The 27948-nt window shown below is 43.2% G+C and overlaps 1 protein-coding gene and 1 long non-coding RNA gene across 6 annotated transcripts in view; one reads left to right on the top strand and one right to left on the bottom strand.

The window, feature by feature from the left end:
• MAMLD1 (mastermind like domain containing 1) overlaps positions 1–6294 on the top strand; it is a 93574-nt gene extending 87280 nt beyond the window's left edge. For 2 of the 4 annotated variants that reach the window (XM_038416893.2, XM_038416892.2), the window contains 3 exons: positions 1876–2022; positions 3772–3853; positions 4121–6294. In XM_038416893.2, the coding sequence (XP_038272821.1) occupies positions 1876–2022; positions 3772–3853; positions 4121–5139 (1248 nt within the window). In that variant the 3' untranslated portion in view covers positions 5140–6294. The remainder of the gene's footprint in view (positions 1–1875; positions 2023–3771; positions 3854–4120) is intronic. The other 2 variants (XM_043492563.1, XM_043492562.1) reach the window with 1 other exon arrangement.
• Positions 38–27943, bottom strand: LOC122455837. 2 transcript variants are annotated; one of them, XR_006274329.1, is made up of 3 exons: positions 22352–27943; positions 21010–22144; positions 38–953 (listed from the first exon to the last, which is right to left on the bottom strand). It is a non-coding gene; the product is annotated as an uncharacterized LOC122455837 (long non-coding RNA). The 2 variants fall into 2 exon arrangements; XR_006274330.1 differs by lacking the exon at positions 21010–22144 and having other exon boundaries at positions 27162–27943.
• Between the last annotated feature and the right edge of the window lie 5 nt (positions 27944–27948).

Genomic DNA, 27948 nt, shown 5'->3' with positions numbered 1-27948 from the left:
TTCGGATAAATTAGAATGAGGTGGACATGATTAGTTTAAAAAAAAAAAAAAGAAGAAGACGACTTCAATGTTATGTCTTGTTAATGCAATAGCCCTGAGCGAAACAGAATGATTGTCCTTGCACTAAACTCGTTTGCTTCAGTAAGCACAGACCCTCTGCACGCAACAAAACAAGTTGGGAGGAAATTGGGTAGATGGCAGGGATTTTAGTGATATGAACATTTCCGTGTCTTTCATGTGCAGAGTACACAAACTGAATCCCTGCTCTTTCAAATATTACCCTAGAGGCAATCCGTATTATTCACAGCTTAACTATGGCTGCAGAATAATATCTGACATGAAAGCAAAACACTAGCTTTATATGAACTTTTGTATTTACATCAGAAGTAAATCATATTTACTTCTCTTCCCCTCCTTCTCCTTCTGTGGGAGGGAGGAGAGAAAAGGAATAGTGTCCAGTAGGAGTGTAAGCAGAGCAGTGGTAATAATGTCTGGTCTTGTGAGATTGCCCATGAATAGGAATGATAATGAGTTCAGTGATGAGTTGCAGGTTTGTGTCTTTTGGTGAATTATCTCACAGGCATTTACATTTCATCAATTGTGGTTTTGCATAATAGACCTAAGTGCTGCAACAAAAGGAGGCACCATAAAAGTGAGTAATTTCAGTGACCTTCTTGGTAATCGCTCCTATTTTTAAAAAAGTATACATCTCCGAATGACCGGGGCAATCTCTTATAGTGAAACCATCGCGAAAGGCGTTCCTGCTCTGACAGCCTGGCTTTTGACAAACACCCTCCAACGTCTCCTTCTGGTCACTCCAAACCATTGCTGGTATCCCGTTTGCTCCATTTTAGCATGATTTTCATTGTCAGATGTCAAAAGGCAACAACCATTTTCTTCTTGCTTATCTTCTGATAACATTGATTCTCAGACAAAGGATGTGGGCTACCATTCTGAAAACAAAGGAAGCATGGCCTGGTTAAGAATGCTGGATATAATGTACATAATTCTTTCTGCCAATAATAACAAAGCATCATAAATAATGTAAAAGCTGGATGTTAAAATGTTTCTGACTTCCTCTTCCTTTCAGGTTCTGCTCCCAGAATCTTTGGGGTGCTGTTATGATGGGCTTTAGAATTTTTCCCTCTGTTCATCTTGGGTCAGTTTCTCAGGTGGTGTAAATTGACGCCGCTCCATTATTGACCACAGTGGAGCGATTCCAGTTCCCACCAGCTGGGTATCTGGCTCATTGATTCCAGTGGAGTAACGCTGATTGATGCCAGTTGGGAATCTGGCTCTTCCCTCCTCTGCATATTCAGGTTCTTGCCTTGCTTCCAGATCATCCTAACCAGGAGCTTTCCCCTCTGATGCTGTTCTCCTCCACTCCCAGCTCTCTGCATGACCTTGGCTCTCCTTTTCCTAAGTTTTCCGCAGTGTGCGTCTCCTTTCTATCCAATATCTACTAGCTCCTGCTTTACTTCAACTCTTCTTCCTTTGTCCGTTAGCATCACGTTGGGTAATTAGTGGAGAATGTAGGGCTTGATTCACATCCCTTCACGTCCATGTGACTCCATTGATCCCAGTGAATCAGTCCCCTAGCTGTGGGCCAGGAACAAAGAACTTTGGATTAACCTTTGATCCCTCAGTTTCTTCCTGTGTTGATACTCTGAAGTCAGAGCAGTCCACTGCTACTCATTACAACAGCCACAATGTGCACCATTCAATGTTGCAGTCTCTGTAAAAATCCAGAAGATGCAGTTCAGGATGGAACAGCAACTGGACTGGAGGGGGGCATCAGTGGATGGGACAATGTTTTCTGTTGTGTCTCCCTGGTGAGATTGATTTTTTTTTCCTTTTTTTAATCTTTCTTGGCAGGATCAAAATCCTGGAATTGTTACCAGACTTCAGGAGCCAGGCACCATACCAAGCGGAGGCTCGGTGCCTGCGCCAACTACGGTGAACGGATATACAATGAGGAACCATTTGCTGAAGCAGCAAATCATGAGACGGCAGCTAATACAGGTTCGGCTTGCTGTACCTACGTGACTCCTGTAATGTATACGTGGCAAGTGTTAAAGTGAGAAGTGCTGTGTAAGAAATGGCTGTTGCAGAGTATTGCTGGAGTGTGGGAAAGCAACAGCCTGGGTCTGCCTATCGGTCCATAGAGTCCAGCCTTCTGTCTCTGAGAAAGGCAAGCACCAGTTGCAGTGGGGGAAGGGTATGTGTGTGTGTGTGTGTGTGTGTGTGTGTGTGTGTGTGTATACACACACACATAAAAATACATTTTTGTGGAAGAGGAACATGGCCACCTCCACACTGCTGTTTCCATCCCCTGCAGTCCAGGGTCTGTGGTAGGAGAGAGGGCAGATGCTGTCTGGCTTAAGGAGTGAGTGAGGCAGGGTTAGGGGGATGCTCTTCATTCCCACCCCCTCCAGCATAGGGATTCCTCCTAGTAGATAGTCCAGTCCCAGGTTGTAGTCCCCTTTGCACTGAGCTTGCCACTTCTCCCAGGAGCTGGGGAAGCCCTGGCAGCAGAGGCCCTGTTGGAGCCTTGCTGTCAGGGAGCCAGGGTGGGAGGGGCTGCCAGGGATCAGAGGCAATGAGGAGGCACAGAACCTCTGCGTGCATGGCCCTGGCTTCCCATGGATCCTGAGGAAACTGCCAGGTTTGGGGCGATCAGACCCCTCTCCCCAAGAGGATAGTGCAGTGGGAGCTCCATGAGGGAACTTTGCTGAGATTTCCTCACCAGGCCTGTTCTGCACTTGGTAGCTGGAGTTACTGGCTGTCTGCCTCCTCTCTCTGCTTTTGCCTCCTTCTCATTACCAAATTGGCCCCCTCCTGACCTGCCCCATGCCTGTCTGTGCTGGTGTTGTGGGACACTCATTCCAGTCCACACTGTGCTCTCTGCACTGTATGTGCTGTCACAGAGCAGACAGCACAGCACCATTTGGAAGGACGTGGCCAGAGCTCCCAGTAGCATAGGGCAGGCTATGCTGGAGAAGGTGCCTCTGAAACAGAAGGAAAAGTGCACAGTATACAAGTCAGCTCACTTTAGGCAGAGCCAGCAATATCTTGGTAAGGAGGGAGCTCCCCATGGGTTGTGGGTCCACAATAGGTTTTGGTTTAAAACGAAGATCTGGCCTACACATGAGAGTAGAGCCATCTTCCCAACACACTCGCAGCCACCAGCACTCTCCTCCGTCAATCTGCCCCCTGAAGGCTGCCCCATTTCTGTTCGTTCACATGCTGTGAGCACCTTTCAGTTCCACCCCCAAGAATCTGGTGCTTCTAAGGATGTGCTCAGACAGTTGGCCCAGTGGATTCTGGGGAGACCCAAAGATTCCTGCATCACACAGAGCCTGATCCATTGAGGACAATGGAAAGACTCCCAGTGACTCCAATGGGCTTTGAATCAGGCCCCGGTTGAGCAGAAACAAGGAGAGCTGGGGGTAGAACCCTCCTAGCCCCAGGTGAGTGAACAAAGTGGTCCCAATGTCATTCTAGCTCCCCTGTAGAGGTGGACCTGCTTACACAATTTTTGCCTAAGGCAGCCCCTGCTTGGACTGTGCTATTTAGAGGACACCTTTGAAAGAAGGGGCATGTGAACAATTAAGTTCCTGACTGAAATGAACTGTCTGGGCTGCACATCTGAAGAGCTTATGTGTGTAGCTGGGTAGTTGTTAGTGTCCAACTGGCCATACTTCAGATGTCTGCTGTTATTTTTGTTCCTTGAGAGGCTGCAACGTGACAACTCTTTCTCTTGTTTTCCAGGAGAAGCAGAAACAAACCATGCTGGGAGCAGCGTCTGAGCAGAGGAGTTCATTTGCGCCCCAACAGATGAATCAATTTCAGGGTAAGGAGTGAAAGTGTGTGCTACTAAAAATGCAGGGCGCTTAATGATACTTTGCACTAAAAGAAAACCATTCTACATTTTGTCACATAACATGGCATTCTCCTCTTTTCTTATCACTCAAGTAGTAACTCTGTGACAAGGAACGCTGTGGCGAGGCCTGTTTAATGAAAGAGGGGAATTAAAGCAAAGCATCCTATTAAAAATCTGCCATGTTTCAGGGATAAATGCACCCTTAATATTTAACATATAACCTCTTTTTATATACAGCAGTACCACAACCTATTCCTACTGACTGCGGTCAGTCCATGCCAGCTCCTCCACTGAATCACCGCATGATGCCATCCAACCCGGGAATACTTCAGAACACCTTGGGCTCTGGACTGACTCCAACCTCTGTTACCCAGAACAGTGGGACAATGGTAATGATTCCGCATAATCCTGGAAAACAGCAAGGGATTTTCCCACCTAATTCCGATTTTAACATCCCTCTGCGACCAAACCAAACCTCTCTGGGCATGCACTCAGGATGCCAAACGGTTCACAGCCATCCTACTGTCCGGCCAGGAATGACATTGTCTAGCTTTAGTTCCAGTTCCTTAACAAATCACTCAGCCACTCAGCAACACTTAAGACAGCCTAATATGCCAAGAATTTCTACTGTCTACCCCAATGCATCTGCTCAGATGTGGACACCGACTGGGGTTTCAAGAATGCCAAATCAAAGCCAAATGGATACCAGCATGCAGCAATTCTCCAGTAACCCTCTCGTCTCCAAACAGAACGTGAGACCAAATATTCCAGGTCAGCAGTTTTCCCACCAGGCTGTAGCGCCGCCTAATCAGATTGCGCCTGGAGTCCAGGTCAGACAGATACAAAAACTAAACCTGGGACAGTCCGGCCAGAGCCTGAGCACGCTGAATAATCAGAACTTGAGACACAATTTAACCAGAGGACCATTGCCAGCTATGAATGTTATGAAATCCATGCCACAAGGCATGTCCAGTTTTAACCAGCTCAATCCTGCTCAAGGACTCTGCCCGCCAAGTTACCCCTCCGCAGGCCAGCTGTCAGGAACATTCAACAGAATGAATACTGCTTCCGAGCTGCCGCAGTATGACTTTGTGCCACAACAGAGCAATTCGATCTTGCCTGGAAACTGCAGCGAGACTGACTTCATAGACTCCCTTATGAAGAACAGTAGCAACAATGATGAAGACTGGTTGAACAATCTGACAATGATAGACGACATTTTGGGACAGCACGCTCAAAGCTCTGGACATGTTTAGCTCGTAGGAAGCAGACTGACTTGTAAATAACTTAAGTATGACTTTTCAAAGTAAAAACAAACCGACAAAAATTGCCTCCTCTTTCAATACCGAATGAACGGACACGGCCAATTCTTTGCCTGCATCAAAGTTTAATATTGGCAGTTTTTCAGATGACTGTATATATTTGAATATTTTATAAATTATGTTTTCCTAAACATTAAATATAGAAGTATTTATACTTCTTTTCTGGACTGTTTGTAAATAGATCTATAGCATACATTTTTGTTTTATTATAGGAAATTCATTATACCTTGTTATAAATATGCAAATAATATTGTTAGTTTCAGTAATACTGTGTATTACAGCATAAAATACTTATGTTTTTGACATAACTTAACACATGATCTAGGGGTATCCGTGCAAACTGGCTAAACAGGAAGCAAATGTGTCAAGAAAGAAGATTGAGGAGTTGCATTTTTTTTTTAAACTGTCAACCTATTCAGAGCACCCATCCTGCAAACTGATCCTCGTGAGTGGATCCCATCAGGGCTTCATGCAGGTGGAGGGATCCACCCACAGATACCCGATTGCAGCAAAGTTTTCAGTCAGGATACACTTCCTCCATATGTTGATGAGAGCGTTAAATGCATTAACTGTCTAGTACTGAGTATATACTCATAATAGAACAACTGTTAACACAGACTATGTGACTACAGATTGCAACCAATTGAAGAATTATGGTGTGAAATGAGTGACACCTGAAGAGCAAACATTGTAAAGCCTCTGTATGGAGGTATTATCCAATGACACAATAGTTCTGGTATGCACACCTCTGCCATGTATATTTGTAGTGTACAGGTGATTTGTTCCTGGTTTCAAGGCTTTTCATAATTTTCTGTTTTTAACGTGAGACTTGTTTTTTTTCCACAGGGGAAAAGTCTATCAACATTAATAGTTAATTTTTGATGTTTTTGTCAGCTACTATTGTCATATGTATATTTAAGTCTGTTTATAAAAGATCCACTGTACTGTAAACTTCTTAAAACGTTCATACTTTGTGTAATCATATTTTAATAGTCACATCATACTTTGCAATACATTTGTAATATAACGTCAGCTTCAAGCGCAGAATGTTTTTTCTTCATACCATAATAAACTGCCAGGGGAAAATTGCATATATTTTATGTTTTCATTTCATAGAAGCAACATTTTGTAGCCGCAAACATTTGATTTGAATTATTTCACTGTTTTCCAGGATGTTAGAACATCATTCAAATACCTTGTATAAATGTATATGTGCTATTATAGAAGAAATGAGGGAGATGAAGAATTGAATTAAGCAGGCTAGAATTTCAATTTTGGATGGGATTTCCTATGCCAGCTTTACCCATCCTTTCAAATGTAATTATAAATGAATCCAGACAACTCTATCTGTTTTTTATATAGCACCTATCACCATAGTTATTTAGGCAACACTTCTTATTATCCAGAAATATAAATGCATCTAGATTTTGGAACTATTGCTTTGACAACTCTTTATTTTTACCTGTGAAATATCTGTTGGCCTATCTGGAAAATGCAACTGTTCCACTTCAAGGAAAAACCATGCCCAGTGTAAAGTGGTTCAGGGCAATTGTGCAGATGCTGTGTTGCTAGAGCCATGCCATATCATCTCATAATAGATACAATAAATATTATATATGTGTGCGTGTGTGGGAGACAAAGTTGAGCCACTCCATTCATTTTAGGTAGAGACGTCAGCCCTTTACAGGAGAGCTCTAGATATAAAAAGCTACTGCCTGCTCTGGGGGGCAGGATATCTGGGTCTTAAAAATATACAAGTGAAGCTATAGTTAAATCAACTCCATATAAGCTGAATCCGAAAAGGCTGCAAACCTTTTGGGAAAATAAAATCATGCTGTTCGGGAAGAATTTTGTAACCTCTCAGTGTAGGGGTGGGGGATCATCCCAACCCCCGCTTACCAAAAAGCCTATAAGAAATCAGTCTGGGTGAGTAAACCTCCAGAAGATCCCCTCTGTGGAATCTTCCCCAGATGATTCCGTTGGGGTGAGGCAGGGTTTGCCCCTGCTATGAAATAAGTAGGGGTTCCTCCCCTCTAGATTCCCTAGATCTGCCAGAGGTACATGAGCATCTGAATGGGCACTGCCCCACACAGACTCTCCGGCCTTTTCCCCATTCCCTGCCAAGGACTGTGCAAGGGAGCCCCGCTGCCATGGCTTCCCTTTCTGGCCACTGCTCCCAGCCATCGTATATGGCATGGGGGCAAGGAAGAGTGAGTGAATGCAGTCTCCGCTGCTTTGTTCTGGATGGATTTCCTGGCAGGGTGCCGCTCAGTAGGATGCACATGTCTCTCCCCAAGTGTGAATCCTTGGGCCTACAGATGGTCCTGAGAGGGCAAGAGGGGACAGTAGGGTGAGCACAACCCCTTGCTATGTGCAGAGATGGGAAGATCCACATGTGAATCCTAGAGGAATGATCCCTGATGAGCCTGTTCCTGGGAAGTGATAAGCACCTACAAAGAGGGGAGGGAAAAAAGCCAAGATGTAAATCAGTGGGAGCTGTGGGTACTCTGTACTTCTCCAAATCAAGTCCTAAAGCTCCTTATGCATAAACGTAGACTCATCTCCATACAGAGCAGAGTATGGTAAACTCTCCTCAATAAAACCACAATGAGGCTATGGGTGAGTTTGTTTGGCTCTGAGAATTGCCGAGGCTTCTGCTGCTTTTCAGTTCTGAAATCCACTCTGCCAATGAAGGAGCAGTTGGCTCCAATTGGAAGTCAATGCAGTTCGTCTCTTTAAGGAGAGGTGTGCTCAAAGTCCCAATCCTGACTCCATCTCAGATTTGCAGAGTGTCACTTAGAGACAATGTCAACTGCAACATCCTGTGCTGCAAACGTCTTTACCTCCAGTACGTTACTAACTACTTAGATGATTTTACGTGAAACAATTTTTAAAATCAGATTATTTTCTCTGTAATTTTTTTTTTTTACATTTCTCATCTGGGACAATTAAAATCACTAAATCAATTTGCCTTCTAGTTTTTCAGCTCTGCAGTGTTTGAATTGAAAAACAACCATTTCTACTAGCATGTAAGGAAAATCATTCTCTTGGTCTCAAGCTATGTAAACACTTGTTTTCACACTCTAATTGTTAGGCCAGATTTGAGCTGACAGTGCCCTTTTCACCTCTCTGTACCTCAGTTTCCCCAAATGTAAAATAGAGTTGTTAATACTTCCTACCTCACAGGGGTGTTGTGAGGACTAAAGCTTGTAAAGTGCTTGGAAGATGAAAAGTATTATTACCTGGTGTCTGTGGAGTATACTCATGAACACTCATTTTCAAATATATCCCATTGGCGATTCACATGTAAACAGTAATGGGAACTGCTCCATTTGGGTTCTGTTCAGTTAGCTGGGCGCTCTCTTGTCCTACATGTTGCCATCCCAGCCCGCATACTGCCTGTGAATGGAGCATGCAGTACGTGGCCCACAAAGATGAAAGCAGGGTGAATATTGTGTAATGGATCAACGATTGGAGCATTAGCTTTACATTTCGGGTTGGGATCAGACTGTAACTGACAATGCCTCTGTCAAAATAAACTGTTTTGTTCTACCAAACGCCTTTCTCTGTAATTCATCTTACTTTGATTACAGAAAACAGTGTTCAGATGCAAGGGGTTTGATCCTACCCTCACATGGCTGTAAATCAGGGAGAGCTGCAATGGAGTCATACAGAGTTAAAACCAGGGTAAGACTAGAAGGAGGACACGTCTATACTAGAAACGCTACAGCGGCACAGCTGCAGCTGTGTAGACACACTACAGCGATGGCAGGAGTTCTTCCATTGCTCTAGTAAACCCACCTCTCTGAGAGGCAGTCGCTTGGTCATTGGAATTCTTCCGTTGACCTAGTGGTGTCTATGCTGAAATTTTTCAGAGCCCTGGGCAATGTAGTTAAACCACCTGACTTTGTAGTGTAGTCCAGCCCTCCGGCTAGCTATTTGCTTCCGCACCATTAGCAAATTACATGTACTGGATCAACAGATTTCACTACAAAATACATGCAGGCTTATACCAGGAGCCAAATTCTGCTGCCAGGCACTCCAGCGTAAAAAAGAATGCTTTGTGCTCTCTCTGAGATTTGTTGCATCTCTTGCTGAAGATGCTTTCAACAAAGGCCTATGATGTTGAAATTTCAGGTCAAGTTCTGCTTTCGTGTAGGATGTGTAAAGCAGGAATAACTTCGCTGACGCCAACAGTTACTCCTGACTTACGCCCAACTAACTAAAGGAAGGACTGAGCCCTCAGGACAAATCCTGCGCTTGCCGCTCTGGTGTGATTCTGCTGCACAAGGCTTCGGGGAGCATGCCTCAGCTGAGCAGCCCTGGCCCTGGTCTGCATTAGCACCCCACGCAGCTGGACACGTGCAAGGAGGTGGGGAAGGGCTGAGGTCAGAGGATCTGTAGCCACATCAGTCTTCCTCTCCTCCTCCTCCTCCACTTATGGGGTGGGTGGTTCTGTATCCTATGGGAGAATTTCTCCTAAGTACATCTGCAGAGTTAGGCTATTCAGGATTTGGAGCTTAATATCAATTTAGAGCCTGATTCAACTCCCGTTCCTTGTTATACATAGCAAATAAAAAAGGAGGGTGGGGGAGTGTTGTGTGTTTTAAATACCAGTAAGTCTCTCTCCTGGGAAAGCTAGAACATAAGTACTGATTGGCAGCTGCTGCAGCTCCTGAAAACTTAAGGCTCCTTCTGGTCAATAGGGGCACAAGGTATAATACTGAATAAAACCCTGCAAAGGCTCCTTAATGAAAAGGGCTAGTGTGAAACAAAAGAGACATTTAATAAAAGCAATTTTCTTTGTTCCCTTCCCCTCTCATTTAACTGCTTTTGCAACACTGCTCAAAATTAATATGCCATTTTATACATGTCGTTCTCCATTTCCCATTACATGGTGGGTAGGTCCAGCCAGAGTTCCTGCAGTTGGCTGCCCTCCCCACTTTGCCCAAGGCATGTATTTGCCTAACAAGGATTCGCTCTGTTGTGCCTGGTTCTTTCTTTGCAGCCAAACACACGCAACCTCATCGCATCTTTGTTTAAAGAGTCACAGTGCAGAGGCCAGTTTCTGTGTTTTTTCTTCTCTTGAAAAGCAGGGAAGTTTGGAAATGGTGTTTTCAGCATTTCATTAGCCTGTTCTATGGCACAGCTGTGTGTCAATTAAAACAATGCACAACTACACTGAGGATTTGTCCCGGAAGCCCAGTGGGACCTTCACCGTGCAGCTGAGCTCTGCTCTGCTAGTTTTACAGGTGAGAGAGCCAGATACCAATCAGATGTCCCTGATTGTTTTGCATCATGTATAATGTGCCCTTACTAAGACTGGTGTTGCAATTTAATGACAAGGATTAAAAAAAATACTCCATCAAAATGGCATTTTCAATTGGCTGTCTCTTGGAAAATCATGTTACATTTTTCATGTTCCGGTTTTGGTCTTGACCCTTTTTCAAGGACAGATGGGGACCTGATTTTTGGCCCTGTTTGGTTTCCATAGCATAGTGCTATGCTGCGTTCGGTGTCTGGATGGCATGCCCCTGGGGCATAAGCCAGCTGGCACAATGGGAGAAAAGGATAAGGAGGTAATTTTTTCTTTTCACTCCCTGCGGGAGACCAGCTCTACAGCATATCTAAGGCATACAATTGTGAAGGCTGTGTGTTTCCTTGCTGATGTAATGATGTGATTGAGACCACTGATCTGTATTCAAACACGGTTTCAGGTTTTTGTATTACTGTCATACAGATTTCTGTGGAGGGAAATGTTCTGTATTGGCTTGGGAAAGTGGGTGGGGGGGAGCTGAACTGGTTCTTCTGGAATCAGGCATTGTGTTTTCCCTTCTTCACAATAGGGATTTTTATTACCTGTAGCTATCGATGGAACATAGTTGGCCTGCATTACTATAGTATCTGAGTACCTCACAAGCTTCCCAACGCCCCTGTGAGGCAGGGAAGTGCTATTAGCCCTGTTTTACAGATGGGAACTGGGTCATAGAGAGACTAAGGACCAGACTCTCATAGGTGTTTAGGCACCTAAAGATGCAGATAGATGTCTAGTGGGATTTTCAAAAATTCCCAAGCAGGTTAGATGCCCAACTCTCATTGATTTCGCAGAAAGCCTGGGGTGGAGCTGGGAACTGAATGCAGGTCACCTAAATTCTAGATTAGCACCCTACCCACTGGACCATAATGCCTCTAAATTGTGTACCATTTAGTCCCAAGCCACTTCACAAATTGTACAGCCAGCCGCACCGATAAGCTTTGATCTCTGGGATGAAATGTAGCAGCCAGGAGAGGTGTGATCAACACACAACATAAGAGTTTGGGTGGGAATTCTGGACAAGGAGACTGGAGCTAATTCCTACCTTGTGGAAAAGTCTCCTGTGTAACGAGCAGCTAGAGGCTCATTTTTCATGATTTCATCCCACAGATCCCCCACATGGCTCGTGTGCTTAGATTTTCTCTGCTTTGTAAGTATAAAGAGCTTGATCAGCTCTTATGGGATTCCAGCCTGTTTTAAACCTGAAGCTTAGACAACAAAGCTGTCCTCTCCATGGGTGCCTCAGTTTATCTGCCTATAAATGGGGATAATTTTAGCCTCACAGGGATAGTTGGAGGATTAATTGGATACTGCTGGTGAAGTGCTTTGATTAGGTAAAGTAGTACCAGAGCCAACTATTATTTTTATTTTCACATCTTTGCCTTACTGTGTCAATCCAATCAAAGAACCTCATGGCACAATAGCACGCTCTTGCAGCTTTCTCTTCTCACACAGACCTTTGTAGGCCATAGGCAGCACAGTGTCTATTGCTTGCAAGGGACAGCGGTGTATGTAAAGAAAAATCCAGGCTGAGCACTAGTAAATGCCTGAGACTGCTTGAGTTACTAAGAACCGAGTCCACTTCAGAAAAGAGAGGAATTTTTACACTAAAGATTTTGGGCCAGCTACCTAACCTACTCAGTAAATTTGTGTTTGTGTCTCACAATTTGCGTGCACAGTTGTGCATGTTCAACAATTTGCTTTGACTGAGAAGTGGAATTTGTGCCATTCATGCACCCAAATTTTCTGTGGGTGTGAATAACACTTGAATTTTAGACCTGTTTTAACACATGTAAACCAAAAACGTGGTTAACTAACACAAGTGCAGCATCTAGCGTGAGCAGGAGCCAAAAGTTTGTTGCTAGTTGTGTTGGGTTAAATTACTAGGAATAAAGGGCTGTTTGTGTCCTGTAACAAACGTTACACTAGAATGTACAGTTATGTTAGCTAACACATGATCAAATGTGACTGGAAATCCAAGTGCAAACATACTGTATCCCACCAATTGGGCAAGATGCCTACTGGAACGTCCCAGCTCACGGTAGGGATGGAGTTTGGGCGGAATGGAGGGAATGTCCACTTAACCACTCCTTATGAAGGATCAATATGAAGCCTCCTCCATGACTGGCTCCTACAGAGGGCCAAATTCGTGCCCCCTCTTCTTAGTCACTTTGCTGAGGGTGCTAGCAGGCAGCAGTCTGCAATTATGGTTGGCCCTGTGTGGGGTTAGGAGGAGAGGCTCTTTTTGACTCTCCACCATGAACATTCACCCAAGAACCAAGCACCATTTGATCTTATATTAAATACTTACAGTGTAGGAAATTTTACTCCTAAAACAATCCACACTAACCCGTGAAGAGAGTTTTGATGCTGCCATGACTGCAGCAATGGGAACCTGTTGTAGCCATCTGTAATCTGACACTTAATCTGTAAGATATTCAAGGTAGGTATTGTCTCTAATATATCCTTGCACAGTGGGGCCCTGGCTTTAGGCACTACCATATTATTACTACTAATAAATAACTCAACTCTGAGGTTAACACTACCACACAGAGACTTTCTGATTTGATACATTAACTTCCCATTCTTTTCATGCTGCGTGTAAACCCTAGCTGGAGATATCTAGTGCTGTGACGATTACTTTGAGTACTCTGATCTTCTGAACCCTGAATGGAGGTCACTCTTGTATAATAAATTGTATTACAATATAAATGAAAAGAAAGCATGTAGGATTTTTTCCAGCAGGAATTATTCATAAGAAGCTTCATGGAAGAAATGATGGCGTAACTCCAGTAAAAGCCAATATTTCTTTTAGGTGTCTGCTTGGAGCGTAGTTAATTACCGGGAGCATCCTGTTTCTCAATCCTAGGTGATACCTAGAGTTTCTGAAAGGACCGCTGGTCTCAGTGGTTTAGTTGAGCTATGAAAGGTTTTTGTTTCACTCGGCAAATAGATGAATGGCCTGATTTGAAGACGTGCTGAGCACTCTCGGCTAAAACTGAAGTCAAAGGAAGCTGGGCACTGAACACACAAAGTGCTATATAAAGCTAAGTACTCTGCAAAATTATGTCCTAGTTGACTCAGGTTGGGCACTCCAGACTACTGAATACGTTTGACCTTAATGTCTCTGTACCTCCGTTCCCCATCTGTGCACTGGGACTAGTGATACACCTTCATTTCACAGGGGGCTTGTGAAAATAAATTGTTTATGAAACACTCAGATATTACAGTGATGAGCACCACAGAAAAGCCCATGAGGAAATTTAATTAATTCTGTCTTCAGAGTAGGGTTTGAAGAGCATGTAGCAAATAAGGCCTGGTTTCAGAGTAGCAGCCGTGTTAGTCTGTATTCGCAAAAAGAAAAGGAGTACTTGTGGCACCTTAGAGACTAACAAATTTATTAGAGCATAAGTTTCGTGAGCTATGAAGCGAGCTGTAGCTCACGAAAGCTTATGCTCTAATAAATTTGTTAGTCTCTAAGGTGCCACAAGTACTCCTTTTCTTTTTGAAAATAAGACTATTTCTGCACATTGAACAAGGAGGAGAAAAAAAATATTGAATAGGTGCTCATTAAATGAGCACAGTCCATCTTGTGCACTGAATGAGGCAGAGGTTCTGTGGAAAAATTAGTACGTGATCACTAATTAAAGACTGCATTATAATTCATACACACAAAGGGGGTAAATTAAGGTTGCAAAGACGGTCTTAATTTTGACATTTCCAACCTTTGAGTGCTTGACTTTGCAAACTTGAACAGGAGTAGGATCAAGGCATTAGTGATCCCTTAGATGATAGCGTGTGAAAGAATCTTTGCAGTCAAAAGTACTGCTCACTTCTATGCTGCTTGGTTAGTTTGTGTAATTCTCTCAGGCCCTACGCTACCAGCACTCCCAACTATCTTTGAGACACCACTGACTTCCTGAGGAAACTACAATCCATCGGTGATCTTCCTGAAAACGCCATCCTGGCCACTATGGATGTAGAAGCCCTCTACACCAACACTCCACACAAAGATGGATTACAAGCCGTCAGGAACAGTATCCCCGATAATGTCACGGCAAATCTGGTGGCTGAACTTTGTGATTTTGTCCTCACCCATAACTATTTCACATTTGGGGACAATGTATACCTTCAAATAAGCAGCACTGTGATGGGTACCCGCATGGCCCCACAGTATGCCAACATTTTTATGGCTGACTTAGAACAACGCTTCCTCAGGTCTCGTCCCCAATGCCCCTACTTTACTTGCACTACATTGATGACATCTTCATCATCTGGACCCATGGAAAAGAAGCCCTTGAGGAATTCCACCATGATTTCAACAATTTCCATCCCACCATCAACCTCAGCCTGGACCAGTCCACACAAGAGATCCACTTCCTGGACACTACGGTGCTAATAAGCGATGGTCACATAAACATCACCCTATACCAGAAACCTACTGACTGCTATTCCTACCTACATGCCTCCAGCTTTCATCCAGATCATACCACACGATCCATTGTCTACAGTTAAGCTCTACGATACAACCACGTTTGCTCCAACCCCTCAGACAGAGACAAACACCTACAAGATCTCTATCAAGCATTCTTACAACTACAATACCCACCTGCTGAAGTGAAGAAACAGATTGACAGAGCCAGAAGAGTAGTCAGAAGTCACCTACTACAGGACAGGCCCAACAAAGAAAATAACAGAACTAGTCATCACCTTCAGCCCCCAACTAAAACCTCTCCAACGCATCATCAAGGATCTACAACCTATCCTGAAGGACGACCCATCACTCTCACAGATCCTGGGAGACAGGCCAGTCCTTGCTTACAGACAGCTCCCCGACCTGAAACAAATATTCACCAGCAACCACACAACAGAACCACTAACCCAGGAAACTATCCCTTGCAACAAAGCCCGTTGCAAACTTGTCCACATATCAGGGGACACCATCATAGGGTCTAATCACATCAGCCATACTATCAGAAGCTCGTTCACCTGCACATCTACCAATGTGATATATGCCATCATGTGCCAGCAATGCCCCTCTGCCATGTACATTGGTCAAACTGGACAGTCTCTATGGAAAAGAATAAATGGACACAAATCAGACATCAAGAATTATAACATTAAAAAACCAGTTGGAGAACATTTTAGTCTCTTTGGTCACTCGATTACAGACCTAAAAGTTGCAATTCTTCAACAAAAAACTTCAAAAACAGACTCCAACGAGAGACTGCTGAATTGGAATTAATTTGCAAACTGGATACAATTAACTTAGGCTTGAATAGAGACTGGGAGTGGATGGGTCATTACACAAAGTAAAACTATTTCCCCATGTTTATTCCCCTCCTCCCCCTCCCCCCACTGTTCCTCAGACGTTCTTGTCAACTGCTGGAAATGGCCCACCTTGATTATCACTACAAAAGTTTCCTCCCTCCCCCCCCCCGCTCTCCTGCTGGTAATAGCTCACCTTAAGTGATTACTCTCGTCAGTGTGTATGGTAACACCCATTGTTTCATGTTCTCTATGTATATAAATCTCCCCACTGTATTTTCCACTGAATGCATCCAATGAAGTGAGCTGCAGCTCACGTAACCTTATGCTCAAATAAATTTGTTAGTCTCTAAGGTGCCTCTAAAGTACTCCTTTTCTTTTCTCTCTGCTTGGACACTAGATATAGCTTGAATAGTACCTATTACACTGTGCTTAAGCATGTACTTCTATCTCATAAATTTACTTATTGCATGATTGCCAACTCTATCCTAGTGGTAGCAACACAAAGTCCATTCCCCTGATCACTTCTTCACGTAGCAGAGGTCAGTGTGGCTCCCAGACACAGCAGAAACTCTGAATGGTTCTTGAATAAAAAGTTATGTTTAATATTCCTCAGTGATGTTCTCTGGAACACTGGCAAATCTATCCTGAGATATGGAAACCAACCCTTTAAGAGCCAAAGTCTGTTTCCCCAGATTTCAGCAAATGATAAGGGTCTTTCTGGAGTTGTGTGGCTAATTCTATATTATGCTCTTGTTCACATAGCTTATTATGGTGCATCCGATGAGAGGGCACTAGAAATGCTTTCTCTGTAAGAGGTCAGGCTTTAACTAAACATATTCACCTCCCTGTCATGGGTCACACGAAAAGCTGCTCTGACCCAGTTTTTTCATACAAGTTACAAAATGGACATCCACTAAAATAGCTGCCTCCTTTTCCAACTGACTGAACTCTGTTTTCTGCTTACTTCTCTTCTTCATGCACAGATGTGTGTGCACAGAAATGCAATAGCTTAGACTGGTGAATCACAGTGTAAATCTTTCCTTGATGGACTCTGGTGACATCACGGGTGCAGATTGCTTTCTGTATTGTCAGTTTATGTATCCTGACATCATATGTCATTTCCTCTAACTGTGGAAAAGGAAACTGTCCATCTGAAACCCAGATTCTTCTTTCTCTCCTGTGACACGTATTTAATAAATCTGGTCTTATATAATAGAAGTGTATGGGTGGGTTGGTGGGGGGAGTTTTGCCATAGTGAAGGATAAGGCCTGCGAGACTAGGCCTGTTTTTCCTGCAAATTAGATTTAGAAAATAGTTTAGGGGAAGCGCGGATTCGAGAGTAACCCCTTTTTGAAGTGCTTAGCTGTGCTTATTGTGGGTTCTCTCCTGGAATAGCACTGAACTTAGTTCTACTGGGAATTAAGTCCCTGCTCTTACCCGCAATACTTGCCAGCAATAGGAGCTTTCTGCAGAATGAATAGAACAGCTGGTGCCTATGAGAGAGAGAAATTGATGACATTGCAGTGGGCAGTGGTGACCAGAGCAGCTTGCCTCTGCTGAGTGCCAAGTCATTGATTTCCCTCCCTTATAAGCAGCAGCTGCTCCACTAATCCTGCAGAAACCCTCCTTTTCAGACTGACTTGATGGTGTGACAACGTATTTTATCACTGAAATTAACCAAAGTATATTCTAACTTAATGGAATCATGTTCCTAAAGTGGAAGGAGTGGTGGAGGGATGGCTTCCCTGCCATTTGTATTTCCTACTGCCATCCCTTCTGCAAACCTCTCACTCTATTCCAGTGACCCATGGCTCTTGAGTGTTGCAGCTACAGTGGTTCAATGCCTGGATCTTTGCTCATTCATATTTTAAAGGCAACCTTCATCTTTGGTGTATGACAGTTGGTAGATGGTAAATTTTGTTTTCAAAATACCAAAAATCCCACCATAAGCTGTTTGTGTTGTTTGGAAATGGCATTCTTCACTTCTGGTCCTAAACTGGCACATAGTGTTACTTTGTGCTGGTGAATACAGAATACTGCAGATGGCATTAGCTATCAGGACTGTTCTGTCTACACTATGCCCATCATCACATTATTTGAGTACCTTCCTTAACGTATGTTACACAATGATTTTTAAATTTGATTAAACTGAACTATAATTTCAGTTGTGCATGAGTGTAACTTTAACAAGAGAAGGGAGAAGAAGGATACTTTCCAGTACAGCAGAAACCTTTTACATGGATAACCATCTGAAACCAAACCTCTATTCTTTTACAAGGTCTGTTCCTTTAACCGTTTCACTACTGCCTCCTTTGCAGCCCCACATACTAGTTATGGCATCGTGGTTCTATTGTGATTTGAGTGAAATGTCAGCACTTCAGAGAACTCCACTGAAGCAGAGACCAGCAGCAAAGCACTTAACAGGTATTAGTCTAAGAGGTTTCTGGTGTTTTATGAGCAAGAGTTGAACATTTAAGAGGTCACTTGTTATTGTATTTTACCTTTCAGTGCCCTGGAAGTTTATTCCTTTATCTGGTATTGAATTTAAGGGAATTTTCTTCTTTTTCTGTTATTCTGGGGGGCTGCGTTGATGTATCTAAAATGTATTATACTAGCAGCTCTGTTCATTCAACTGTAATATTAATGATCTTGCATTTATTTAGTTCCTTTTATCCAAAAGGGTCCAAAAATCACGTTAGCCCATGCCTATATAATTTGTACAATAAATATATACATGAATCACATTCCCCACCTCTGAGCCACCAATGGGATGGAACACAGCACTGAATCTTATATTTGCATGTTTCCCTTAATCAGCTGCAGTGTCAGTTAATATCTGGTATGTTCTCTGCTAGTGGTGTCTATGTCTTATCCTTGTAGAAGAAGGCATCAGCAGCCTAATAGGTCACATTTTTCTAAGATCCCTCTACTAGCCTCCAAGTATGCATGCCTGGGTTGTAACATGTTTGCTTTTTGGATACTCACATTTTTGTGCATGGAAGAACTTGAGATCAGAAAGAAAGCATACAACTAAATGCACAATTACAGGTGTGCCCATTCAGAAGGCATTTCTGAAAATGTGTCCCAAAGGGCAATTGTTATTTCCAATCAATATTGTTCTTAGATTGCAAAAATACAACAAACTCATTATACAACCGCCTGATTACTACTGTGAACCAAGCAGCAGAAGGAAGACTTTTTTTAAGGTGTGGTAGGGATTTCTTTTTTTGTAACGTTACTTGATAAAGAAATGATTATACTAATCATGGAAAAAGCTAAATATAAATAGGTTGAAGAAATATTAAAGTAATGGATGAAAGGACTTAAATCTGGACAGCCTTTATTTAGTGGAGTCAAAAATAAATATTGAGTTAACAGACAGAAACTAGAATAGAACCTTACAGGAGTGAATGGCACAATATGATATTGGCAAGTAAATACAGTTAAATTGGTAATGCACCATACGCTTTCTATACCTCCAGTAAGGAGAATGTTGAGCGAAGAAAGCACACATGTACTAAGGTATGAGAAAATGTGTGTGTGTGTGTGGGGGGGGGTTATTTACCTGGGCATTTCCTTGCTTTATTTTGTCTGTGTCACAAGATCAACCTTAACTTTCAGATGGAACATGCTTAGATAAACTAGTCTTTATCTTGACCTACTAATTTGTGTGAAAATTAAAAAGCTGCTTTGTCTTGACTAGGATATTACCTTGTTTTAGCTAACTCTAGTTAAGAGCACACCTTTTTTTCCCCCTAATGAAGACAAAGCCTATGTCTCATTCCCTGTTAGTGGCTGGTCAGCTATGCCATGTTCCTAGCTCTCACAAATTTTTGAGTCTCACAATCTTTGATGATTTCATCAAGTCTCAGCTCCTGGAAGCATATTATTATCTGTATGACCAGAGTGACTAGGAACCCAAATCAGGGACCAGGATGCCCATGGTGCTAGGTGCTGTACAAACATAACAAAAAGATTGTCCTTTCCCAAAAAGCTTACAAGCTATGTATAAAACAAGAGACAACAGATAGATACAAACACATGAGAGTACAAGGAAATAATGAGACAATATCAGCTGTGGTCTCAGTACTTCAGCAGCCTAACCATTTTGTCAAGTATTTGTAGGCATAATAGAAAAGGAGAATTTTTAAGGAGAGTTGGCTTTGTGGATATTTACAGATAATTCCTCCGAAGCATGAGGGGGCGGCATGGGAGAAAGCACAAAGGTGCTTGTTTGAAAATTTAACAAGTGGGTGATGGCAACATAGCCCGTGCGGAGGTGAGCGTCGATATCTTGATAGTGAATGAGAGATAGGAGTTACAACCTTGAAAGTGAAGACAAGGAGCTTATGTTTGAAGCTACAGAGAAGGAGAGTTGCAAAGAGGAGGATGAGCTGGCCAAAGCAACAGGCCAGGAAAAGTGACTTTACAGCTGCATTCTGAATGAATATGAACTGGGAAAGACTGCATTTTTGCATCAAAATACAGCACCAAAACCAAACAAGATTTATCAGAGCTGCATAATTTCAACACGACCTTATAGTGCAGAATGCTGGGGAATGAGAAAGTCTGACGTCCAAACTGTCTTCATTCCATACAACATGCCTCAGAAAAATCTTCCGTATATTTTGGCCCAGAACAATCTCAAACCAAGATCTATTGACACATTACAGCCAAGAGGATCTGAGCACCATCATTGCCAGGAGGCGTTAGAGATGGATCGGTCATGTCCTTCGGGTGGAAACTGATTCCACCACTAGAGTAGATGGACACCTGAAGGCTAGTGAAAATGAGGCTGCCGGACATGGTGAAGAGCTGTGGAAGCCGAGCTGGGGCACAACTGGGGAACCACTGAAAGACTTGCTAGAAACAGACAGGAGTGGAGGAGCTTCACCACTGCTCTAAACGCCAGAGATGTAATAGGAACATCATGACGGTGATGACTGCATTTGTCAAGACCAGAGAGAAGGATGTTGCAGTAAACAAGGCATGAGATGATGAGACTCAGGATAAGAGTTTAAGCTGTGTGGCGGGGTAAGAAAGGCTGCCTCTTACAGATGTTATGCAGAAAGCACTGACAAATGCTACAGGGGCCCATCTCCACCTCCACCTTCATCCTGTTCCCTGAACAAATAGCACAGAGTCCTCCGAATGTGCTCTCAGTGAAGCTTTATTTCAAGTGCCTTCACCAATATCACCCCAGTCCCCTGGACTCCCACCTATTTACAGTGTTTGCTGGGTTCTGAGGGGAACAGAGATCTCCCTACTCTGAACTCTCTGTGTGGCTAATCCTGTTCCTCTTTCTCCCCACTGCACTTCCTTCCTGTGCCTCTTTTATCAGTCAGTAGGCCCAACGGAGTTCCTACCTCACCCAGCCTGATTACATCATTACCCCCAATCAGCTTCACCTGGGGCACTAATTAGCCTCCAAGTGATCAGAGTGCAGGTTCACTGACTCACTCCCTGCACTCTGTCACACACCTCTCCCCTGGCCTACTGTCCAGTCTCTCTTCCTCTGCGCCCTCCCTTCTTTAAAGGAGGTGCTGGGCTCCTTATGCTCATATTTGCCTCCCAGAGTGGCATCCATGCTCCACCTGCAGAAGTCACACTTTGTGGTGAGGTTTGCCTAGATAACTCTGTTTCCGCCTACAGGTCCCCAACCATGGGTAGCCTGTTTCCCCATTTCCTTTGCCTTCTCCTTAAGTATGGGGTGGGGCCTAACGCTTTGCCTCCCTTTTCTGCTCCACTGGGGCTCTGGTTCCCCCACCCCACACACTGGTCCCGGGATCCATCCTCCCGCTGTGCTGGTGATGAGGTTCCCTAGAACTATCTGCTTTCTGCTTGCAAGCTAGGAGCACTGTTTTCCCCTGCCTCTTGTACTAGGCTGTGTTTCCACACCGTCTTTCCCTAGGTAGGTCCCATTTTCTTTCTGGTTTGTATCTTAAGGTCATGGTTTCTCTGGTTTTCCTAGATTAGTTCCTTTGCCCCGTTCCCTGCTGGTCTTGCTTCCTGCTGTGGGGGACTCTTGACCCTCATTTTCCCCTAATAAGGGAAGGGGGTAAACTGTCTTAAAAATGACTGGATGAGGCAGCCCATCTACCACCCCTTAAACCGCTCTTTGAATCTAGGGGTATTCCTGCCACTGGGCAAAGCCTCTTCTTGCTGTGAGTGCATTCTAATTTCAGCTTGTCGCTTGGCAGCACCCAATGGGGCTTCACCAAACCCCGCTGGACCAGTGTGCAGCCTGAAGCCATGTCCATCCGTCCCCTCTGGTGCCTCCTCCCGACTTTTACCCGGATGGTAGGCTTTTTCTTTTTCTGCCCAAATCCTATAGTTCTAGTCCACCCATAAAACCTTAAAAGAAAAGGAGTACTTGCACCTTAGAGACTAACAAATTTATTTGAGCATAAGCTTTTGTGAGCTACAGCATTTGGCGGAAGTGAGCTGTAGCTCACGAAAGCTTATGCTCAAATAAATTTGTTAGTCTCTAACGTGCCACAAGTACTCCTTTTCTTTTTGCGAATACAGACTAACACGGCTGCTACTCTGAAACCATAAAACCTAGTATACCCACACTCCATAACTGGGCACTAGAAGCAAACCACTCTCCGGTTCTCTGAAGGAGTCCCCCTCGTTCCCTCCTTTTTCTTTTCAGGTATCCTGTGTGTGGCCAAATCACCCTCCTCCTTCCTCATGCCCAGTCCCTGAAAGGTCTGGAATTCTTTCTTAGAAAAGTCTGCATCCACAAACTCCTCTGCCAGTTTTACTGCTTTCTCCAGTCACTGGCTAGTGCCTTTGGACCCACATGTGTGTGCTTTCAGGGAGGCTCTGGAGGAATTGCTCCAGTATTATTATGCCTATTACCTCCCCAGTTCTTCAGATAGCTGGTTGTAGCCAATGGGTTGCCCAGTCTGTCAATTTTTGTGCAAATGCCTATGTTGCATGCCTCCAGTCCATCTAGCCCGAAATTTTTGTCTATATTTTTCATCCAACAGGTCAACCCTGTCTAGGACAGCAGTCTTTACTCTATCATAGTTCCGGGCCTGTTCCTCGGTCAGACCCCTGACAAGTAGGGTGCCACTCAGAGGGCCCGTGATCCCTAACCTCATCTGGCTCCCATTGCTGCTCTATCAAAATTTAATAAAAACGCATCAGGGTCATCTGCGGGGTTCATCTTACACAGGCTCACCCTCTGTGTCCTACTGCTGTTCCCAGTCACAATACTCCCTAGACGCCGTATCAGTAGGCGGTCATTACACAGATAAAATACATTATACACTCAGATTAGGCACCTCACACCACCAGTACCCTAGCGCAACTGCTGTAAAGGGTGGACCACCCCATCAGCATAACCCATGCCTTCTTTCCTACTGGTACTCCATTCCTGCACCTCAACCATAGTTATGGGGATTTAGACCAGTTACACTAGCAGTGACTTGAACCAGCAGTGTGCGTATTACACTTTCACTATATTTCCCTGCAGCTGAATGATTACATCTTGTAAACGATGGCTGATGAATCAAGCCAAATGTTTCTAGAACAGTGGTTCAAAACAATGAAATTGAAACTGCACCAGTGAATTTCCTAACAAGCCTTTTGTTGAAAGGGAGATGTCAGAAGGAAAAGAGAACAGCATATCAACACAGATGAGATTATCTGGGGGAGGAAAAAGGAAGAATATGGTTATTTCGCCTCCCTCTGGCTCAATGCTTAGTGTTGCTATTTGTTAATATAAAACATGCAATACCATGCTTGTTATAGGAATATCTTGTCTATACTTCAAAAACAATTTCTGTATCATAACAGGCATTAGTTCAGTTCCCTTTAGTGTTTAAAAAATTGTTTGGACAAAATTAACTTCTTGTTTTGGAATTCCACCTTTAAATTGTTGACAGTAAAGGAGACCCTAAATATAATGGGTAAAAATAATTTTAAAAACAATTTGTCTCATGATCAGGACACCTTCTAAAAGTGCATCACATCTGGAAGGAATGCATGTCTATCCTCAAAATGCAGTTGTTAGATTATCGGCCAGATCTTCAGCTGGCTCCATTGACAACAGCCAAATTAAAAAAAATTACATTGCGACTTCCAAGGAAAACCCATGAAAGAATGCAAACTTCAGTTGCAAGTGTGATGTCTGTGATTTGGGAAGTGGCCCTCTTCTCTCTGAGCTAATTCTGAGCCAAAAGCCAAGCATAGTATTAGTGTGGGGACTGGACTGTTGGAGGTGGCATATCTTGGATTAGATATAAAATCAGGCTTGTGACCGCTGATGCTCTTGAAAGATCTCATGTCACTTTTCACAAGAATAAGATTGTTAACCCCATTGTCCTAGTCCCAGTTTGGATAATTAGATTTTGCTTACCATTACTATAATACTGGGTATTCTATATCATCTAATGTCACGAATCCCTTTCTCTGTTAGAAAGCTAGTTCTACAAGGTCTCCAAGTTATAACTGTACATTGTCGAGTTTTATATTAGTTATTTTACACTGTGTCTTAATATAGCAAAACATCTCGGTGGTCTATGAGTCTTTCCATTTTTATCTCATATTAATCATTCCCTTGTCCTCCTCCTCCCAAACTGTTTTAATTATTAATTATTTTTGCTTTTTATTGGTACTGAGGTAGTATCCAAAAGTCCCAATGAAGCTCAGAACCCCCCTAAGCTAGGTGCTCTATAAACACCAAAGACATAACCTTTGCTCCAAAGGACTTACAATCTAAAAAGATGTGACAGACAGACAATAATAAACAAAAACAAGGGGGAGTCATCGGTACCTGTCTTGTTGGCTCTTTTTTCACTATTGCCAACCTCAAACATTCAAAAATCATGAGGTAGGCCTAAAAAATAATGAGATTTAAAAATGGTTCCTGAGCCTTTGGTTCACTCAGGTCATGTTTTCGAGCTTTTCTCCGTAACATGGGGGCTAGAAAGCTACTTTCATTTTAAATGAAAGCCAAGATGCTTACTGCACCATTTGACTCCAGGAGCTGAGGCCTTAAAAAAAAAAACAAAACAAATATTATGAGACTTGTGATAAAATTGTGAAAGTGGGCAACACTGCTTTTTATTAACTCCTCACCTAATTACTACTTTTACTTTATGATTAAACTTTCTCTGCTTACTAACCCATGCCTTTCCCTGTGTCTTCTCTTATATTTCATTGTGTTGTTTTATTTATGGATAGGGAGTATGTTTTTCTTAGTGTCCCTATCCTGCAAAGTGCAGACCCTTACAACTGTGGAAGCCCGTTGACTTAAGTGGGAGGGTATATGCCTTTACTGGATTGAGATGTAGTATTTGTAATGTGATGTGTAAATTAATAGCATGCTATACCTGGTTTTTATTAAAATAATATTTAAGAAGTCATATTTTGAGGTAGCATCAACATATCATATATGAGCTGTTGAAATTTGCTTTGGGCTGAAATCAGACAGTCTCATCCCAGGAACAAGTTCTTTAAAACCAAATTTAATAAAAAAGCTGGTTGTCTTTTTTCAATGATTTCTGAGCCACATTATTAGATTTGAATAGCTTGCAAATCTCAAGAAAGATTTGTATTACATTGCTAGCTGGTTAGGCCACGGATATGACTTTATTCTGACAATTTCCCTATTTAAAATGTTGCGGAAGGCAGAATTAACCATCCCACTGAGTTCTTTAATAATAACGGATTCTAATGCCTTTTAAATGCAAAGCTACCAGTACATAATACAGGCAAGTGAAAGGAGACCAGTAAAAGATCTTTCAGAAATGGGTTTTCTGCAATCTGCATATTTTTTTTTCTATTTTGATATATAAAGGCAGCCTGAAATAAGTCTTGTTTTGAATCTACTCTGAACAAGCACTAGTACAGATTGGATAGACAAGTACAACTTTTAGCACCACGTAAACAGGTTGGGGCCATGTTGTTAAATACACCTGAGACCAGTCTATGCTGCCTCTGCCTATGGTGGAGCTGCATCAGCACTAAACCCGTCATGGGAGAATTTCTGAACACAGTTTATAGACTGAATCCTGCAAACCCTCAGTACATGAGTAATGTTCGTCATGTGCGCAGTCCTGTGACTATGTGAGTAAAGTTACTCTCATGCCTGCAGGTTGCAGAATTAGGCCTTAATTAAGACAAAGACAACAGGAAGTGTAGAAGAAAATTTGAGTGGAATAAAGATGAGGTAAAGATCATATTTCCTCTTGCGTGAGCAGTGCATATGTCTTGAGCATCACATAATTTTTTTACTTGCTTATTTGAGGGAGATTTCCTCATTTCGGATTAATTTCTGCTGATGAAGAAATCACTGTAGGTGTTTCAGGTGACATATTTAGACTCTCAATGCTATGTTTTTAAATCTCCCTCATTAACATAAGAGCTCCCATACTGGGTCAGACCAGAGGTTCATCTAGCCCAGTATCCTGTCTTCAACAATGGCTAATGCCAGGTGCTTCAGAGGAAATGAACAAAACAGCTAACCATCAAGTGATCCATCCCCTATCCCCAGCTTCTGGCAAATTGTATCATTTAAATTGTCACAGTCCTGGTACTATCAAAGTACAACACTGTTTTTAAATATTTGTTGGATGGTCTCTGAAATGGCTTTGTCAAACCGTACAAAACGGAACAATTCAATAAAGAAGAAGCAAAGCACGTGCATGTATACTGTTTTATCTTATTTAGCCTCGCCAGGTTTGAGAGTAGCACATTTTACCATAATCAATGCCTTATCTAGTCCTGCTGATTTGACCTCAGTCAGCAGCCCTTGCTTTAAAAAAGAGAGGGCAGAGAAGAAGGTTTTAAACAGGCTGAAGGGAGCAGGAGAGGAATTGCACAGCAAACACCAAAGTCTCACAAAGAGGTGGATGAAGTGTGTCATGATCTTAAATGCGTAGTTACTTGCGATCTTGTGGCATAAAACAACATCATACATGTACAAAAGATAAAAAGGAGGAAGCCTTGGAAAGAGGTAGTTAGCCTGTCCTCACCAAGAGAGGGGACATTAAAAAGCTCCTAAGAGCCTCTTCTCTAAACCAAGCTGCCCTGGAAGGGACTTAATTTCTATCAGCTAAACATAGCCTTCAGTTTCACTTGTCTAAACAACAAACCTTCCTTCTCTACAGCATAGTAATTCACTCCTCACAACAACGCCTCTGGAATCCCAAAATAGCAATTAGTACAACTTGCTGCCACCAGCAAAACTAACCAGCGAGGCAGAGAAGCTTCTATTTCACACTTGCTTCCTCTCCTCCACTATTTCCTTTTCTTTTTCTGATCCCTCCCCCTCTTTCCTTTCCCTGTTTTCTCCTCCTCTTTTACCTTGTTCTGTCTCCTCGCAATCTCTCTCCTTCTTTGCCCCCATTTCAAATACCTTTTAAAAATATAGTAGTGGCATTAACAAGTGGCACCAAAGTGTAAAAAAGGACAGGAACTTGTCAGAGGCAGATACAATACGTTAGGCAGCTATCCAAGACGGAGTTCTGGTATGTGACTAGGTTTTTATCCAGTGTCTATTTGGTCATTATTATCCATCCTTGATTTGATGGTAGATTGCTACATAGCAATACTGCCTCTGCTGTCTCTCCCCATCTGCGAGGCCAGGGTAATGCACAGTTGTCCCACGCGGCTTTTTGATTGGCAGTCTGTTATAATTTCTGATAATCTGGGGCAATAACTTTCTTGTAGCGATTCTCTGTTCCCTGCATCTTGCGGAGTCGATTGCGTTGTGAGCTTTGCACCAGTGAAAATAACCCCATGCAGTCATGAGGCAATGGTGATTGAGATACCCTTGGAAGTCTGGACGTCGGCGTGACCATTTCAATCACTCCTCTCTCACGCTGGTCGCCATCCTCCAACTTTTCACGGGGCTGCGTGTCGCCAGCCTTCGTTCATGGGTTCTCAGCTTGGGACTTTGGACCAGATTTCACAGGGCTTCACCCACCTCTATTTAGGCAAGATAGGCAGCAACAGGCCCTCCACAGAACTTGTCCCTGTTTATTGGGAGGTTACAGAATGGAATAGATTGAGAGCAACAGCCCTAGTGATGGGAGGGGGGGGGGGGGCGCTGATGTCCTGCAGGGTTCATGGGTCTCCCTTCCCATGCTGCCCCCGCCCAGCCACTTTCTTGGCTTGTTGTCCTGAGACCTGAGACCCCGCGC

The sequence above is a fragment of the Dermochelys coriacea genome, chromosome 9 (genome assembly GCF_009764565.3).
Source record: "Dermochelys coriacea isolate rDerCor1 chromosome 9, rDerCor1.pri.v4, whole genome shotgun sequence".
Lineage (NCBI taxonomy): Eukaryota > Metazoa > Chordata > Testudines > Dermochelyidae > Dermochelys > Dermochelys coriacea.
The sequence above is the reverse complement of the archived record's forward strand: the minus strand, read 5'-3'. Positions and strand labels throughout refer to the sequence as shown.